The sequence below is a fragment of the Labrus mixtus genome, chromosome 18 (genome assembly GCF_963584025.1).
Source record: "Labrus mixtus chromosome 18, fLabMix1.1, whole genome shotgun sequence".
In the NCBI taxonomy this organism is placed as follows: domain Eukaryota; kingdom Metazoa; phylum Chordata; class Actinopteri; order Labriformes; family Labridae; genus Labrus; species Labrus mixtus.
The window spans coordinates 24,963,282-24,980,481 of record NC_083629.1 but is presented as its reverse complement, the minus strand read 5'-3'; the positions used below and the strand labels follow the sequence as shown (position 1 = coordinate 24,980,481).

Below are 17,200 nucleotides of genomic sequence, written 5' to 3'. Positions count from 1 at the left end.
AACACTTTTATGCGTCTCCTCTTCCTGTGAAACCTGAACAACCCATCGATGATCTAAATCAAAGACAAACATGTTTTAAACTTTAACCTTCAGAGTGACCTTCATCAGACTGCTGTTCTCCTGACACGAGCTCCACAAAGCTGTACCGGTAACTTATAGGTCAGTCGAGGCCGTGATCCTCGCCGCACGCTGCACTACATTTGATTTTGCACAGAGTCGTTATCGTCGGTGTGGAAGCTGCTCACTGAGGTTTATAATCAGCTGCAGGAGGGGGAATGTTTGCTTTCTATGTTTCAGTGTTTCACTCTCTGCTCTGATATTTAGCAGCACACAGGAGGAGGGTCATGTTTACGTTTCTATCAGGTGTCACTGTTTTTAAAAAGCTCACTGTTTAAAGGGAGAGAAGAAGAAGAACTGTGAGGGGTTTAAATGTAGATTTGTTCATTAGGAGCGAGTAGGGGGGCTTCGTACTGTTGGTTTGATCAAAGAGACTTTTTGCACATTTTACAAAACGAGAGAAACAACAGAGGAGAATAAAAGCTGCACGTTCTCTTCACTGCTCCACTGATCGACTAATTTAGTATTTTCACAGTAAGGGAAAAAAACATATTAAACAAATAACAAAAAAGACAAAATTCAGTGCAGGAAGAGGAAGAAAACTCAATGAGCTTATTTGAAGCCTCCACCTAAATAATGCTAAAATATCACCAAATTAAAAAAAACAACTAAACAAAACATAATTAAGATGCAGCAAAGAACAGATAGAACTAACGATGTAATCTTTGTAGTGATGAAGTAACATGCAGAGATACTCGACTTTCTGTTCCTGCAGGTCGCTTTTAGAAAATACACATTTGAAAAAAAATAATAATTTAGAAGGAGAATAAGTTTTAAAATCTTTTAAAGGAGTAAATTGTGACACTGTTCACTGTCCAGAATCAAAGGGTTAATTTATTTGTTGTTAGTGAATCTGTGAGTGACGAAGTAAGGACCGTGTGGAGGCAGGAAGCAGAGTATCTCTGACCTGCAGCATGCTGACGGTTTATTTTCCTCTGTTGGTGAAACTGAAACTTTATCGACTGCACCGAACGAGAACAAAATGTTTTTAACCTTTTAAAGGATTTACTGTCAGACAGATTCATGTTTATTTAAAAAGAACAGAAGAAGGGTTTTATTGGTTTTTAATTATTATTAAGTTATTCTCACTCTCGGGGTGTGAATGTCATGCCAGTTGTTATTGTGTACTTTTTCATGCTTGGTATAAATGATTCACCTACGGAGGCCTGCGAGGCTCAGGAAGGAAAGAAACTCAACAGCTGTTTGTAAATCTGTTCCCAGGGTGTACAAGAGTTATAAAGTGTGCACACAGGTTTGCAATCGATTTCTGTTTATGAAAACCTGAGCAGCGTTTATAAATCCCTGCACGTGTAGGTTATTGACGGTTCTTACTGGAGCCTGAAACCCTGAGGAGACGAGGTCGAGATCTCATCAATCCACTTTATGTTTAATATAAATGAAGAGTTATGGATGCACTGATGGTCACTCAAAAAACACCTGGCATACGGAGTCCATCATGGGAATGTTTGTTTCTCCTGACCTTTATTTATAAGGTGGGAAGTGCTAAGAACTATGGGTACACCTACACACTGCGAGGTGCCCCCTAGTGGTGTGGAGGGGAATTACCTTACAGTTTCTTACATGATTTTGTAAACACTGGGAATGGATTTACAATCAGCTTCTTTTTTTTTTTTTTAAACCTGAGTCTTCTGGCTCTCCGTACACAGCGGTGGCTTTGGTTGAAAATAATCCAGATCCGTTGTGTCTGAACCTCTCGTTCCGCTGAGTCGTGTTCCTGTTTCAGTTTGTGTCCGAGCCTTAAACGGGCAGAGAGCTGCGAGGTGACGAGCGATCATCGCCTGCCTTATTTTGATTCATTCAGACCACACTGTGTTTAAAAGCAAAACTCCATCTTTGCCAAAGATTCTCTGTTTTTGCCATGGTCTGATTAACTGTTTTTTTATGATTCATTAGAGTATTTATGTTTGCACAGTACGGTCTTAACTTGAAGTTTTATTAAACGATGTATTTAATGGGCATAGTGCATCTTAATTCTTATTTATTTACTCTGTTATTTAAGTGTCTGCAGCTTGTCTAACTCGTCTTACCTTTCGTCCTCGTGTGGCTTCCTGCTCTCGCACAAACGTTAACTGATCAATAAAGACATTTAAGCCAGTTTCTCCTCGTCCGTCTTCTCTGTGTTCAACTTCCAAACATTTAGCAAAGAGAGGGTTTAAGAATCTGCAGACATCGGGTTTATTTTCACATAAAAAACAACTTTAGACCGATAAAAAAACATTCCAGTGATGTGTTAGAAAATGAGTCGAGATCTACTTCAAACATTATCCTAAAAACAATTTGATCACCAATAAATAAAAGCAGTTTTCAGGTAGTTTTGATCTGAATATAAAACATTTTAAACTGGTTTCACATTGTTCATTTAATCTATTTAAAAAGAGGTCACTGATCTGTTCCATCAATGCCACGCCGTTCTTCTGCCGAGGACGTGGCCGGTGATTCTCTGAAAGACAGAAAGAAACAAAAACGCTGCACTCGTGAAAACGCTCCAGGCAAGGTGAGTAAAACGGGGATTCTGATGTTTCTTTTTGAAACTGTTTTTTAAAAAAAATCCAGCTTTAAATAAGTAAAAGAAAAAGTTTAGGAAATGCTCCAGTTGATCGCTTTGACCTGCAGCTCATTAAATTGTGATTTTTTTTTTTTAGGACTTTAAAAGGTCAAATATTATTTAAAACACTCTTCTCCATGTTCCTCTAACTCTAACATGTGTCTCTAGTCCGTCTACAAACCCCCCAATGATGAGAAAAGTCCATCCTCGCCGTCTTTTTCCCGCTCCACTTTTCAGAAAATGTGTGCTCAAACAGGCTGTTTGGAGATTTTCCCTTCATGACATCACAAAGGGCAGTAGCCCCTCCCCCAGGTGGGTGACACTCCCACAGCTAGGTGTTTGTTCTGACCTCTGAGTCTGCCTTCTCACCGTAAACAATAGGACATGGAGCGAGAAAGCACCGAGTACACCCAAGCACCTTCCAGAGAGGGGGCGTGGTCAGACACAGCTCATTTACATATTTAAAGGTACAGACACAGAAACAGCCTGTTCTGAGCAGGGCTGAAATAGAGGGGTTTATAGACATGATCAAATACAGGATCAGAGTGGATTTAGAACAAGAAACTTCACACACATGTTTTGAGGAGCTCTGAGACTTATTTAAACTGAAGAAGAGGAGGAGGATATGTCACCTTTAAAGAACTCTTACAGATAAAGTTTCAGCTGCAAGTTGAAGCAATCATCTGGAGCCATTCTTAAACTGTGTAAGCCTTCTTGTCATTAAGAAACTAAAATAACAACCTCCCAACAAAAGGCTCAAGATATCAGAGTATAAGAGAAGCCTTTGATGCAGAGACTCTCTGATTCTTTCTGTGTTGTACCTTGTTGTAAAGTTGGGCGTTGAGTCTGTACGATCGATACTCTGCCTTTCTTCTTTCCTCCTCTCTCCTCCTCTGCACCTCCGGCAGACTCTCGTAAATCCTAGACAAGAAAAACATTGAGAAATGGTACACGGTTGAAATGTAATCAGTTCAAATCAGTTTAACTCTAAAATGCAAGAAGTGGGTCAAAAATGACTTTCAGTGACTTTCTGATGTTCAAAAGTAGAAAATAAAAAGTTATTAAATCATGAGATCTTCTGGTGTGGACGACAGAATACAACACGAGTGAATATGGTTCCCTTACATGACAGATATTGTGTATAAAAAAACAAACAGATCATTTTTGACCCACTGATGGAAGAGTGAACGGTCCTATCACGTTGAGAATCAAAAAGGTCTTCAGCCTACGGCCTAACTACAAAATGTATTAACTGTCACCAGAAGAAAAACTGAACCTGAATGAAATGTTATTCTTCAGAGAAAGTGAAAATCTTACTGTTTGGATCTCTGAATCATCTCTTTCCTTGGTACGGCTCTCCTGAGCAGAGCGGGGCCTGAACAGAGAGAGAGAGAGAGGGCTTTTCACTAAAAATGGAGACACTGGAGATTCTCCATGAGCTTCAGAAATCAGCAGATTTGAGGTTTCAGTCGAACGTCTCCCTCCCTCTTGGTTTTGGTGTTGAGTACCTGCAGGCTTCGGTAGCCTCCCCGTTCCTCCAGGGCGGCAGAAGAGTTCTTCTCTCTCTCTTCTCTCTGTGAAGTCGGCCTGAAGCCTCCTGTCCTCCGCCTGCAGAGCCAGACGCTGCACCCTCTGCATGGACTGAGAGATGAAGTCAGGGCGACGCATCTCCAGAGCCTCCTGCAGGAGAGAGAGGAGGGAAGGTGGCATTATTAAGAATTCACACAGCAATGTTTTTAAAAGGTGTTACGGTTATTAAATTCAAATCTTACATCTAAACAGACTCAGAATCTGTAAATGAGTTTTATCTGTTTCACATTAAAGATGTTTGCACTTCTTTTCCCACCACAAAAAGCCATTACTCCAGAGAGTCTCTTAACTTATAAACACAGACAAAAAGTGTCAGAGAATAAAAAACTGACCTGGAGGGAAACCCGAGCCAGACTAGGAGACATCATTTTAGCTCTTGGATCTAAATCGAGATCGGCCTGATGTATGAAGCTCTGCTGCTCTGTTCTGTCCTGGTGGACTTGTCTCTGTCTGAGCGGTTCTCTCCACGGTTTGCTTCTGCTGTACGGCTCAAACCAGGCGGTGCTCTGCCTCCACGCCGCCTCCTCTTCCTCTGGCTGGTTCTCCTTCCTCGCCTCCGACTTCAGCTCGTCAGCAGAGATGAACCAGGAAACACCTGGAGAGAACCGGGAACGTTCAAACAGCCAGAACGATAGATTCATAAACCAAAGGATGTATTCATATGTGTAAAAATACTGAAGTTAGGGGTAACAGAAACCCCCTTTGCAGCCGGTCTTACCCTGAGGGAAAGTCTTTGTCTGGCTTTTCTTGCTCTTTCTGTGTTTCTGTAATCCCTGAGTCTTATAGAGGCTCCTCTTCCCTCCTCTTCCTCTCTCTACGCTGGATGAGGAGGATGAGATCGGCCGGGAGGTTCTGGCTTCAGCGGGTGAAGGAAACGTGGTTCCAACATCTCTGGTGTGACGTCGAGTCGCGTTACTGACCAGCTCCAGGTCGCCTGAGGAAAAGAGGAAACCGTTTTATTGTAGCTTTCATGTATACACATTTGCTCATCATCGAAGTTGTGTCAGGACTTCTGGGATAAATTCACTGAATGTTAATGTTAGATGTTAAACATGAAACCTCACTAAAGGAAAGTTGAGCTGTTTCACATATGGAACTCCTGAAACGTTCCAGAACATCAGTGCAGGCTGATCCTGAAATCTTTTAGCAAAAGTTTTTAGCAAACACTCGGCGCCTCAGTGAACTCCGCTGTTATACCGACCTGCCTGGACGCCTTTGTTGACCCCTCTAACTGCTCTCTTCGAGGGGCCGTGCTGAGACAGGAGGGTGTAAGTGCTGGTCGATGAAGCAGAATCAGCATCAACCTGAAGACAGACACAATGACATCGAGATTAAGAGCTGTTAAACACCTGTGATTATGAGTGACTATACAGTGTGTGTGTGTCACTGTGTTATCAGATAAAGGTCTTTAACCAAGATGAATATATATTTATATTTGTTATATTCAGTGTTTACTGATCTGGTATCTTGATTTATATTCCTGGACAGTGAAGTCAGACATCGTCAGTGAATCACCCAGCTAGTTTTTAGTATCTGAAAGGTTTAAAAAAGTGGAAAGATTATATTTCTTGAGGCGCTGGTGGTGCAGTGGTTAGTGCATGCGCCCCATGTTTGGAGGCTGTAGTCCTCCAAGCGGGGCCCGGGTTCAAATCCAACCTGTGGCTCCTTTCCCGCATGTCATTCCCTACTCTCTCTCTCCCTGATTTCTGACTCTATCCACTGTCCTATCTCTCGAGTAAAGGCACAAAAAGCCCAAAAATAAAAACTTTAAAAAAAGCGGAAAGATTTTATTTCTTGAAAGAAGAATAACCCTGAGAGTGTAAAATGCTGATGCGGGGACAGAGAAAGGTACCTTAAGCCTTTTTGTGCAGTACTTGAAGAATAAAGGCGTTCTGTTTTCTCTTAATTTAAAGACATTAAAGGTGACGATATGCAGATTCACTCACTGTGGATTCATCTGTTCCTGTGGTCTCTGACGGTGTGATGATGTTTCCTCCTCTCATCTGCTCCCGTCCTTCTTTCTGCCTGTCGATGGCGCTGTACAGTTTACTGAGGCTGGAGTTTGTCTTCAGGTGTTGAACTCTGTGAGGCCCGAAGGCTCGGATCAGACGCGCCGTGTCCACAGTGGACATGGAGCCGGACGCGGTGGACAGAGTCTCTGACTCGTCTCTGTCGGCGGGGCAGAGGTAAGGACTCAGGGAGGAGTTATGAGAGAAGTTGGAGGTGAAGGAGTCGTGCGTTTCCTCGTCTGCAGGTTCAGAAGTTTCCTGGACTTGAACCTTCTGAGACTGGGCCTGACGAGGGACGGGAGGTTCCACGTCTCTCCTCTTCCCCTCTCTGACGTCCCTCTTTCTTTCTCTTCCTGCAGCATCTTCTCCCCTCCTTCCTAACATTTCTCCTGGATGATTTCCCCCTGGAGAGTCAGTCCTTCTCGTGCTGTGAATGAGACGTGACAGGCGCTCTAGCCGCTCCAGCAGCGACGCCTCTCTGTCGCTGGTCGGTCGAGACTCCTCCTGGCTCCACCGATCACAGAACCTCTGCCAGAGCTGGTCCAGGTTGCTGATGCTCGGCTGGGCAGCGGGGTGAGGGAGGTCAGAGTCCTTCCTCTCCTGATGGACGAAGCTTTGGTCTCTGTGGTGGCTCAGTCTGCTGGAGTCTGAGTCCACACCACCTGACTGAATCCTCTCCCTGCGTGTCTCTGGATGATCATAACTGAGAAACTGCACAGGACTGGTCCCCTGGTCTCTCCTGGAGGTTTCTTGGTTGCTGGATAAAGGCACTCTGGTGAAGGCGACTGACACCTGAGAGGACGGCTCTGGAGCTGGAGTCGTACTTGTATTTAGGGTTTTGTCCGCTGATACAGAGGCACCTGTGTGTTAAAGAGTAAACAAGTGTTAAGAAGGATTTACAAACAATACGATACGATTTTATCACGATTCTTGAGTCATGATTCGATAACATTGCGATTTTTAAACATTTTGCGATGTGCTGAGAATTAGGATACAGTATATAAAGATTTAACTTTAACTGCAGATTGTCTCCATCTTTTGACCTCGGTACATTTAGTGTGACAATTACAGATTCTACATGTCTGAGGAGATGATTCTTATTCCTAACATTTAGTAGTAATCATTTATTTCAGTCACAAGAAAAAACAAAAACATTTTGACCGTTAGGTGTAGTCTGAAGCTTTATCTTATTACACCTACCCTTGTTACAGATCTTATTATTTAAGACACGACTAGTTTGGTTACAAAAAACAAAACATATCAGAACAAAATTTGTTCCAAGAATTTCTTTCAAAACAAAACAAATGAACCAAACAAAAAAACAAAACAGAAGTCACACTCAAAAAATAATCAAACCGACCTTTTATATGACGTTTGATGTCACAGTTGAATAAATGAAGTATGCAAACTGTTCATGTGTGAGGTGGATCAGCTCACCTGTGCGTTCAGGCTCCTGCATTTTGAAGGCTGTGGTTTTCAGCCTCTTGCTGTAGATTCCCTCGCTGTGTCTGATGGTGACTCCACGGTCCAGCCCCGGGTCTTTGTGTCCCAGGACTTCACTGCTGAAGCGAGGTGGGACAGCGTCATCTGAGCCTGGTCAGAATATAAAACATGCTCGTCACCTTATGACAGTAAAAAATCAAAAAGGGTTACACAAAAGATGTTCTTCATCACTGAAATGTTTTAAGGCCGGTGTAAACAGAATGCATGGAGCCCTCAGTCCCCTCTCCCTGTGTCGCTCTGCCTTTGTCTCACTCAGCCCCCGAACATGAATAATGTATGCACTGCCTGGTGTATGTTACAATAGAGCAGCTGCCACCCCAAGAGGGCTCAGGGGACATGAGAGCAGAGCCTCCACATCCAACTGACAATAAAATCATCTGTATTTGATCTTTCACTACTGCTGGACATTTTTTTGAAGGAAGAAATAAAAGAGATTGTTTTTTTTTTTTTTTTTTTACCTGTGGTAGCGAAAAGTATTCAACATTTCTGAAGACATGAGTACCTGTGTGGGAGCTCTCCATGGTGGTGTCAGAGCGGTCTGTGGAGGAGAAGTCCGCTTTCCTTTGGGGGACGTAGAAGAGCTCCTCACTGCCGCGGGGTTTATAAGGCAACAGAACAGGCACAGCTGGAAGAGGAGAGAAACATACAGCCATCTTGATCTTTATCACAGAAAATGAATACACCCATGTTCACTTCATTTCTTATCATCTCTTCCAGCTAAGGATGAAGTTTGAAACATGTAGAAATGATACTTTTTCTGTCACACAATCATTATCTGTGGATTTTCCTCACATCTAAAATAATCTCTACTTTAAGCTCTGCCATTTTTTATCTTTGAATAAAAAGCATGGGGAACAGTTGGGTTTTCTTTTTTTACTTAACTGCACTCTAAAGCTAAGAAAAAGCAGCCAAAGAAAGGTCTCTCTCATCTTACTGTTGTGGTTATTTGATGTAAGCGTACCTGGTGTTTCAGTTGTTGAGGGGCTTATTGACACCTTGACCCCCTGATGTGGTTTAAAGGACTGGGTTGATGTGGTGCTCGTCTTTCTCTGAGACCCGGCGGGTTTGAAGAGGGCGGAGGTGACTCTCGGTCTCCCCGCGTCTCTGCTGTCGTACCACTCTGGTGGACTGGACAAACCGACGCCTTCGTCTGGACTGCTGGCGGCAGAATGAGAGCGTCTGAGGGGGATGAATTCCTCGTGTGGCGGCGCTGTGGGACCAGAGTGGACAGCGGTGGCTGCGCTGTGATCGGAGGCTTTGGGGGACAGAGTGAGGTGGACATGCGATATGTGGCCTTTCCTGGGAGGTACATCAGAGGTGGATGAACCTGTTGATGATCCAGGTTCTGGACCAACTCCAGATTCATTTGGCCTGTGAAGCTGTGTTTTATCTTTGGCATTTAAATCCTCTGTTTGTAACTCCTGTAGGGGGGGAGGAGCTTCTTCAACGTGGCCTCCAACAGTGTCCTGCCTCTTCTTACTCCCCTGTGCTGACTGAGGAATCAGATTTAGATTCCTGGTGGCACCGTCTTCTTCCTCCCCGTGGGGAAGGTGGATGTTAGCCGTAGCATGTTGCACTGCTTCTGTGGAGAGCTCGTTTAGATGGAGCATCTCTGGCGCTGGACTGACGGGAGGTGCAGGCGACGTGGATGGCGAGGAGGAGGTGGAGCGTTTGCGGGTGGCGATTGTGATCGACGTGAGGGCCAGAGGGTTTGTCTTCGGGAGGGTCACCCCTTCTCTGGCGGCTATCTCGCGAACCTGAGCCTCTAGATTTGATGGAAGGGGGGCGTGCAGGTGAATGTTGGAGGCAGAGACGTTTGCGCTGAGGTTGAGCTGCGGCTGTGATGGTCGTTTGTTAGCATCAGCCGTGGAGGTTAACGTCTCCACCTGCTGTGATGGAAACTTTCCACTTGGCATTCTAACACTGGACGCTGCACTGCTCTCAGTATCTGTGCTCCTCGGACTCTGAAAGAGGAAATTAAACACAATCCTTGTTTACATCATTCTTTAAATTAAATCACTCATCAAAAAGATACAAAACAAAAACATGCATGTCTTGACACAGCAAGCCTGCAACACACCGGTTACCTTAAGCATGAGATCTGAACAGTCCAGAAGCATGTCTCTTTAATGAATTTTATCAAAACATTGGAAGAAATAAAAAGTCAATTTACAGCATTTAAAAAAGGCAGTGAATTAAAGTAGACGGCTACAAATCAAGTTTTTTTTTAGTGCTGTTTGAAGTATGATAATAAACCGCTCTGCGTCAGACGCTTACCTTGATTGGATCTTTTAACAGCAGCTCTCTCTTGATCTCTTCGATCCGTCGTCTGTCTTCTTTGTCTAACTCCAGAGGCTCACACTGTTGTCCGGATATCTTCAGCTTGATCCATTCTGCAACACAGAATGCAGATGTTAAATTTTTATTCTTGCAACTCTAATCCCAGAACACCATGGCCCTATCACCTGATGACAGTTCAGCCTCTCAGCGTGATCACTCATGTTTGGCTTGGTCTGCAGATCTCTGGGCCCAGACTCACAGACTCATTGACTTCAGATGTAAGAATAGGAGTTAAAAGTTGATAAAAAAATATCAAGAATCAAGACGTTTTATCTGCGTTCATCCGTGAGAAATTCACAAAAAGCACATTTATTGTTAGAGAGTTGATGATGAATTACATAATCCTCTTACCTCTAGCTTGTCTCTCCTCTTGGTCAGTAGTGCTGGCTGTACTGGACACCATGGTGGACGGAGACTCATTCTGCAGTAACTTGGCCACTCTGACAGCCAGCGAACTCTCACTGCTCCCAACACTCATCACGCTCTGATCCTCGGGGATGGTTGAGGAGGAGCTGCTTTGTACAGGACTCGGAGGAGGAGTCTGAGTTTCCTCCTCTGTCACAGCTGTAGTGTCTGCAGCAGGAGTAGACGTGAGCTGTGTTGCACTCTGCGCTGGTGAAGGCTTGGTGATTGGTTGCTGTGGAGGGACGGTGTTATCAGGAGGAGCAGCACTGCAGCCCTCAGGCTCTGACCGCCGTGCTGACTGGGAGAGGACAAAGGACAGCCCGGCGTCTCTACTAACAATGTTATCTTGTTGCCTTCTGTGTGCACCTGTTGCTGGAAAATTTGTCTGCGATGATGATGATGTCATTCTCTCTCGACCAATGGAGCGCTCTCTCACTTTATCTGAAGCCAGCAGGGGGTCGGATGAGGATCTTGCCCACAGCGTGGAGGACCGAGTTCTGGGATCTTCAGCAGCCCAGGAGGAGAATGAGGACTCCTGTGGCCCACTGGCTGTCTTCCTCAGAGACAGGAATATGTCGTTATCAGGGGGCAGACGGGGGGCTGCAGGGGAGGCTGAGGACGCCGCAGAAGACCCGGCAGACACCACGTTCTCCGCCTGAGAGAGGAGTTTCCGTATCTCAAACAGGGTATTGGAGCTGACAAAAGAGTCTTCTGCGGTCTCCTCTAGACTGCGGCTCGTTTGAAAAGTCGACCGGATGGTATTCTGGCTGCTGCTGAAGCTGCTGCCTCTCTGCTGCTGCAGGGCGGTTTGCAGCGTGGAGGGATGAGCGTCCTCTTCAGGCTCAGAGGACGTAGCCCGTCTTTGTTCACTCTGCACAGCTTCTGTAACTGATGAAGGAGAAGCCCGCCTCGGTCGCTCTTGGATAGAAACAGCTGGGCCGAGACTGTCCAGGCTGAAAGGTATGGACACACTGGAGTCCACTGACAGAACGCTGCACCTTGAAAACTCTCCTTTCTGAGGACTGCCACCTGCAAATACAGTGAGAAGATCAATAACCACATTAGGGGGTTCTGTGCCTTGCTCAAGGGCACCTCAGAGACACCTCAGAGCACCTCTTTCATTGCTATTAACAGTGTGTTTGAATTCGATCTGTTTTCAGTGACCCTTTCTTTTGTACAAGCTGGAAATCAAAATACGAAATGAATCGGCTTTGGATGCCCAGGAGACCTTTTTTTGTTGCCGTGGTAACGAGACATACATCAATATTGTTTGATTTTTCAAATCAAAGTCGTTTCAAAGTTTTAAAAACTGTAATCTTGAGAACTCCAGTTTAAAACATGATATAAATATGTCGGTGTAAATGTTTCAGTGCATTTTATTTATTATAGTTTCATAAAGTGGTCGAGTACCTTCAGAGGGCTGCGTGCTCTTGGTGGGGGTTCCAATAGATCCTTTTATTGTACTGAGATCAGTGGGGGAGAATTCAGGCTCTCTGATTGGTCCTTTGGGTGCAAACGGAGTTAAGATTGTGGAGGGAGACTGGTCAATACCCAGGTTATGGAGATACAACTGAAAACAAACAAATATAGAAACATATCAGACACATAAATAAACTTCATGAACTACATTAACTACTACATCTTTGTGTTGTGATTGAATCTAATATCTGTCTTTATTAATAAACCATTTAAAACTTTTCTCTTACCGGTATTCTTTCTTCAATGTTGAACTCTCGCGGCCTGGCTGGAGGTGGAGGTGTTGATAGTTTGGAAGTCCAATATGGGGCGTAGTTATCGACCTCCAGGCTGACAACAGAAGAAGCTCCGATGGACGTTTCTAATTTAATTTCATAGTTGTAACCATCTTGAGAACTTGAGAGTGTCGAGTCTCGATCAGGTGACACGTCACTGAACTGACCGAGGCTCATGAACGGCGAGGGTTGGACGGCGGCACTCTGCTGGTGATCGACATCAACTTGAGACTGGCTGTTCTCGTTTTCTGCAGGTGTTTCTGTTTGTTGATCTTTATGTACTGACATGACCGTGTTAATAGAGGAGTGACTCTGAGACCTGCCGTAAGGTGAGGCAGAAGGTCTCGTGTTGTTCTTCTCATTGGGAACGCTGCCCACAGCCTCCCCTCTTCTCGGAGAAGAGGCAGAGGGATCCACGGAGGAGCTCTGTGTGGCATTCAGATTGGCCGCACTTGAAACGGGAGGCTGCTGTAAACTCCTCGCCTGCTCGCTCAGGATGCGGTTCAGGGTATCAGACACTGCTTCGTAAGCTTTCTTTTTAGGGGAGACTCCAGAGAACCCCTGCAGTGCTAAGCTGTCAAATAGTGACGTCTTGCCTGAGCTCTGGTTTGCCCTCCAAGCGTCTACTTTCTGCATAAAGTTGACACTTGGGAGAGACTGGACTTCTGCTGAGGTCACCTCCTCTTGTCTCTGATTTTCTGTGTCTGGACTCTGAACATCAGGCCCGGGTAAAGCTGGCTGTGAAGACATCCCCGTGCTCGACTGATGTGAGTTCTCTTTAATGGATTCTATGTCGGAAAGTTGCCCTATTTTAAGCTTGACAGTGGATTTGGGCGGGGCCTTAAGAACTCCTGGAGTGGACTGAGACTGTGGAAGGAAACCCAGGTAGGACCCATCAATCCCTGTTTGGTTCCCCGAGGACCAGAGGTCATGCTCTCTGAGGCCCCGTTCCACACCTGTTGAAAATGGCCCTGTCCATGGCCCGCCACCCACATTTGCTTTGCTCACACTTGGCTTGCCTTCATTCCTCTCTTGGGGATACGGTGTGAAAGACTCACTCGGTGGTGTAGGACTTTTCTGCTGTTTGTTTTTAGACGCAGCTTCACAGCTGTTGCGCCTCTCTACCTCGCTCAGCAGCTCTCTGTGTAACATCTCACTGCTCTCATCAGGTTGAGTGCTGCGATGCCCCATTGTGATATTACAGACCTCGGATGGCAGTCTTGGTGATTGGGTAGAGTATAAATCTCTTTCAAGTGGTTGTGTCCGTCTCTGTGGAAGAGACACTTCACCTGCAGGACCCTCTCTTCTAGCTGTGATTTGGTCAGTATCTGGTTTGCAGACTTCAGTGCTTTTAACCTGCTCTGCAAAAGATGCAGCAGTCTTCAGTGAGGTCTCAGAAGCCGAGGAAACAGCACTACTACTGCTGCTCGGCATGCCAAAGTCTTTCTGAAGGAGGTCCAGGAGATGCTGGGCAGGAACATCTTTACTCAGAAAGAAAGTCTCATCCTCATCAGCGTCTCCTGTTCTTTTGTCAGAAAGCTTAGGAAGCGTCTCAAAGTCCTTCTTTTTGGTATACGAGTCATCACTGGACGATACTCCCTGTCCCTGCCTTTCTTTCCCTTTGCTGTTGTTCCTTGGGGACAAACTGTGCTGGGAAAGAGAGCAGCAGCTGCTGGCTCCTTCTTCAGACAGGATGGTTGCTTGGGTCAAAGGGTGCTGGGATAGTGAGTCACGCTCTGAAGCCTGACTAAAGATATTCGGGGGGAAGTGTGACCTCTCTGACGCCATGGAAATGTCAGGGTATGCCCTTTAAAAAATAAACATAAAGATATCACAAAGCGATTACATTCTGAACATTCATATAAAGTATAATATTAACCATGTACACAGAAAGAGCAAAAGCGTGTATTACCTTAGAGGAACAAATTCATTCTCACTTTGATGAAATAAAGAGTATTCAGTGAAGTTGTGTTCCACTCCAGAGTCTGCAGGCAGCAGGTGAAGAGCTGGAGAGAGGTTACTGTCCTGAAAATCTGATGATAGAAGAAAACACTTGAGGTTATTCACATGAACGTTCAACAGGTTTACAGATCCTCGAAACTAAATGCATGAAAATGAAAAGTATCCCTGCCTTTAACCTCCTGTTGTCATCAGACACAATGTAGTGAATTATCAAAAACTTGAAATGTGGTCACAAAAATTTGAGTTAGGAAACATGCTGAACAAAGCAGAAGAGAGAGTAAATATAATCACTTTACACCTACCTGGCTGTAAAGCACACCTCCATGGCTCTCTAAGCTCCAGGCCATCCGTTTCCAGTCTGGGCTGTGTCTGATCCGGACTGGCAAGGCTTTGACTTGGAGCTTCCAGTTCATCTGCCGACGTCTGAGAAGAAGCCTCCCCCCTTTGCTGTGAAGCAAATCACCAAAATGTACTCACTGTTACAGTTCTTCTGTGCTGTTTCAGATTACTTTTAAACCTAAAACTTAAGAAAACTACAATTCTGCTATTCCATTTAGCAGACGCTTTTGTGTAAAGTGATAACAGCAGAGATTAAGAACACAGCAAGGATCTAGAGAGGAGGAAACAACATCAGTAAGTGAAAACAAAAAGCTTTACTGGTAAGTTCAATCGTACACACAGATGCTGACAGGAAGTGACCAGAGGCAAAGCACAGTTTCTTTCTCTCTTTAAGTTAACGTTAACAACATCAACAGCTGCTCATGAGATATCTAATCAGCATCAAAACCGTCCTAAATATCGTCATCGTTGTCATCAACAGGTTGTAATTTTCATGCGTCTGTGTTTTATTGTGGTTGTACTAATTGGATTAATATTTGTTTCTTGAAGTATGAAATAAATCAAATCAACGTCATGATCAATCTCATCATCATTAAGGTTGTAGGTGTACATGAAAGAGATGGGTCTTGAGGTTTTTCTTAAAGGTGGCAATAGACCAGTGGTGTCCAAACTTTTTTTCTTGTGGGCCAAAATTGTCGTGTTAGAATCGCTCGCGGGCCACAGGTTTTGTTTTTTTTAAATATAGTTGAAAAAATAGTAAGTCTTTGTAGATCAGAATCAAAAGGCTCGCTAAAGAAACCCTTTAATAAAAGGAAATCAAATATTTTGATTTCTTTGTTCTACTTTATTTGTTTTTTTCTCAGAGCCTGTAACGTGGTTCATGTTTTTGGAAAAGCTTTCTGCATTTAGCTCAGGTCATTAAATGGTTAAACAACAGTCCGCTTGTTTGCAAAAACTTTGCATACGTTTTTTTTCATAGTTTACAAAAAAATGTGGAAAATAGTAAAAGCTGTAGATTTAAAAAACAACAACATACATGTTACTGAACATTTTCTATTTTAGGAATATTGTTCAGCTCTTGTTAACATGAAAAAGAAAAATAAGATAATGTGATAATCTTAATCAAGGCCTCGGGCCAAAATCTTCTGATTCTTCATTTGAAGTCACGGGCCACAAAAAGTCCCCTCAAGGGCCGCAAATGGCCCTCGTGCCGCACTTTGGACTCCCCTGAAATGGACTCTGCAGATCTAATCTTCATCAATCACAGATAAATCATCTTTTTTAGGTTTAAATGCACTTAAACTGTATTTTAACATGCATCAAGTCAATCTACACTGTCGCAGGATAATGCATTAGTGATATCCAAGTTGTTAGATTAAACTTGAAGCTGATGTCACAGTAACCGTGCAGAAGTTTAGGATTTGGATGTTTTTTCTTCCAGTTTTGTCATTAAAGAAATCAATAGACTTCACATGCAATTTTCGTTTCACCATTGCACTGTTTCAGATAAACATAATTTACTAAATTTTCATAATTTTGTTCATTTTAAAAATGCATGTTTTATATATAAAATTCTGCACGGACTTGCTCCTCCTCCTTTGAAGGACTTTATAAAGCTGAAGTCTGCCAGTGGGATCGGCAGCAGGGGCCACAGCCCGAGGAGACTGTGAGGCCCCACACAGACACACTACATTCAGACAAACTGTTCTGTCAGTCAAAGGAAATAAATATTACTCACAATAAGAGACTCACAAACATATGTAACCTTCAAAACACACCTCGAACAAGTCTGTGACCACCTTTAACCTCTATTATAGTCTTGTGTCACTTGTGTCTTTGTATTTTACTTGTAATTTGTCTTTCTCTGTTACCTGCTGAGGGACAACAGATGGAAACACTTCGGTATTTTTACAGCTGTTCATTAATATGCACTGTCCCTAACAAATAAATAAAATAAAAACGAATGTGTTGCAATCAGAATAAGGTTGAGATTTTAATGCAGTTGTCTTTAATATGAATATTTTATAAGTTTACAGGCATAACAAAACATTATGGACATGCAACTGGTTACTGTTAGCTTGGTGGCTAAACTGTATAATCTACCTTTTATCTGCTAAAGTGTTAGCACCTCAGTTGTTGTAACCACATTAGAAACGCAATATTTTGTCTGACCATGAAGTTTAAAAGAACCTGGTTAATACTTTCGGTGTGTTTATAAATGAGACTTAGCAGGGCTGTTAGCATGTAAGTAGCTCACCCAGCTGTTACACGGTCCGGGTTAAAAGAAGCTTTAAACGGGCGAGTCGGTGCCAGTTAGACGACACGGTAAGGAGAGACAACATAAAAAATGCTACATGTCAAAGCTTTCACGTCAGAAATAAAGTTAAAGTTGTATAAATTACCCGAAGAGGCTCCATGTTGTTGTGTTGTTGTCAGTCCGCCACAGCGAGCGCGCTTCCTCCAGCTCGTATCCAAGGACCGTTGCTAGGAAATGAGGTGGGTTTGATTTGAACCGTTGAACAGGAAAGATCGTCTATTAGACAGAGTATTCACCCGCCGTACATTGTAGAACTACAAAAAATAAAAACGCGTAGTCACTGTTAGTGTCACCTGGTGTC

At 43.8% G+C, this 17,200-nt stretch overlaps 2 protein-coding genes across 10 annotated transcripts in view; one reads left to right on the top strand and one right to left on the bottom strand.

Moving 5' to 3' along the window:
• dctn1b (dynactin 1b) overlaps positions 1–2,233 on the top strand; it is a 41,311-nt gene extending 39,078 nt beyond the window's left edge. For all 9 annotated transcript variants that reach the window (XM_061063011.1, XM_061063010.1, XM_061063008.1 and 6 more), the window contains one exon: positions 1–2,233. This exon is cut by the window's left edge and continues 751 nt beyond it. The gene's annotated coding sequence lies outside the window, so the exon portion shown is untranslated.
• A 56-nt stretch (positions 2,234–2,289) lies between these two features.
• Positions 2,290–17,092, bottom strand: alms1 (ALMS1 centrosome and basal body associated protein). Its single transcript, XM_061063004.1, has 18 exons — positions 16,985–17,092; positions 14,546–14,690; positions 14,194–14,314; positions 12,237–14,088; positions 11,941–12,100; positions 10,477–11,559; positions 10,063–10,178; positions 8,747–9,749; positions 8,288–8,410; positions 7,720–7,875; positions 6,220–7,142; positions 5,475–5,577; positions 4,992–5,207; positions 4,606–4,868; positions 4,192–4,363; positions 4,001–4,058; positions 3,505–3,604; positions 2,290–2,578 (listed from the first exon to the last, which is right to left on the bottom strand). The coding sequence occupies exons 1-18, from the start codon at positions 16,997–16,999 to the stop codon at positions 2,534–2,536; spliced, it is 6,654 nt and encodes a 2,217-aa protein (XP_060918987.1). The 5' UTR covers positions 17,000–17,092; the 3' UTR covers positions 2,290–2,533.
• Between the last annotated feature and the right edge of the window lie 108 nt (positions 17,093–17,200).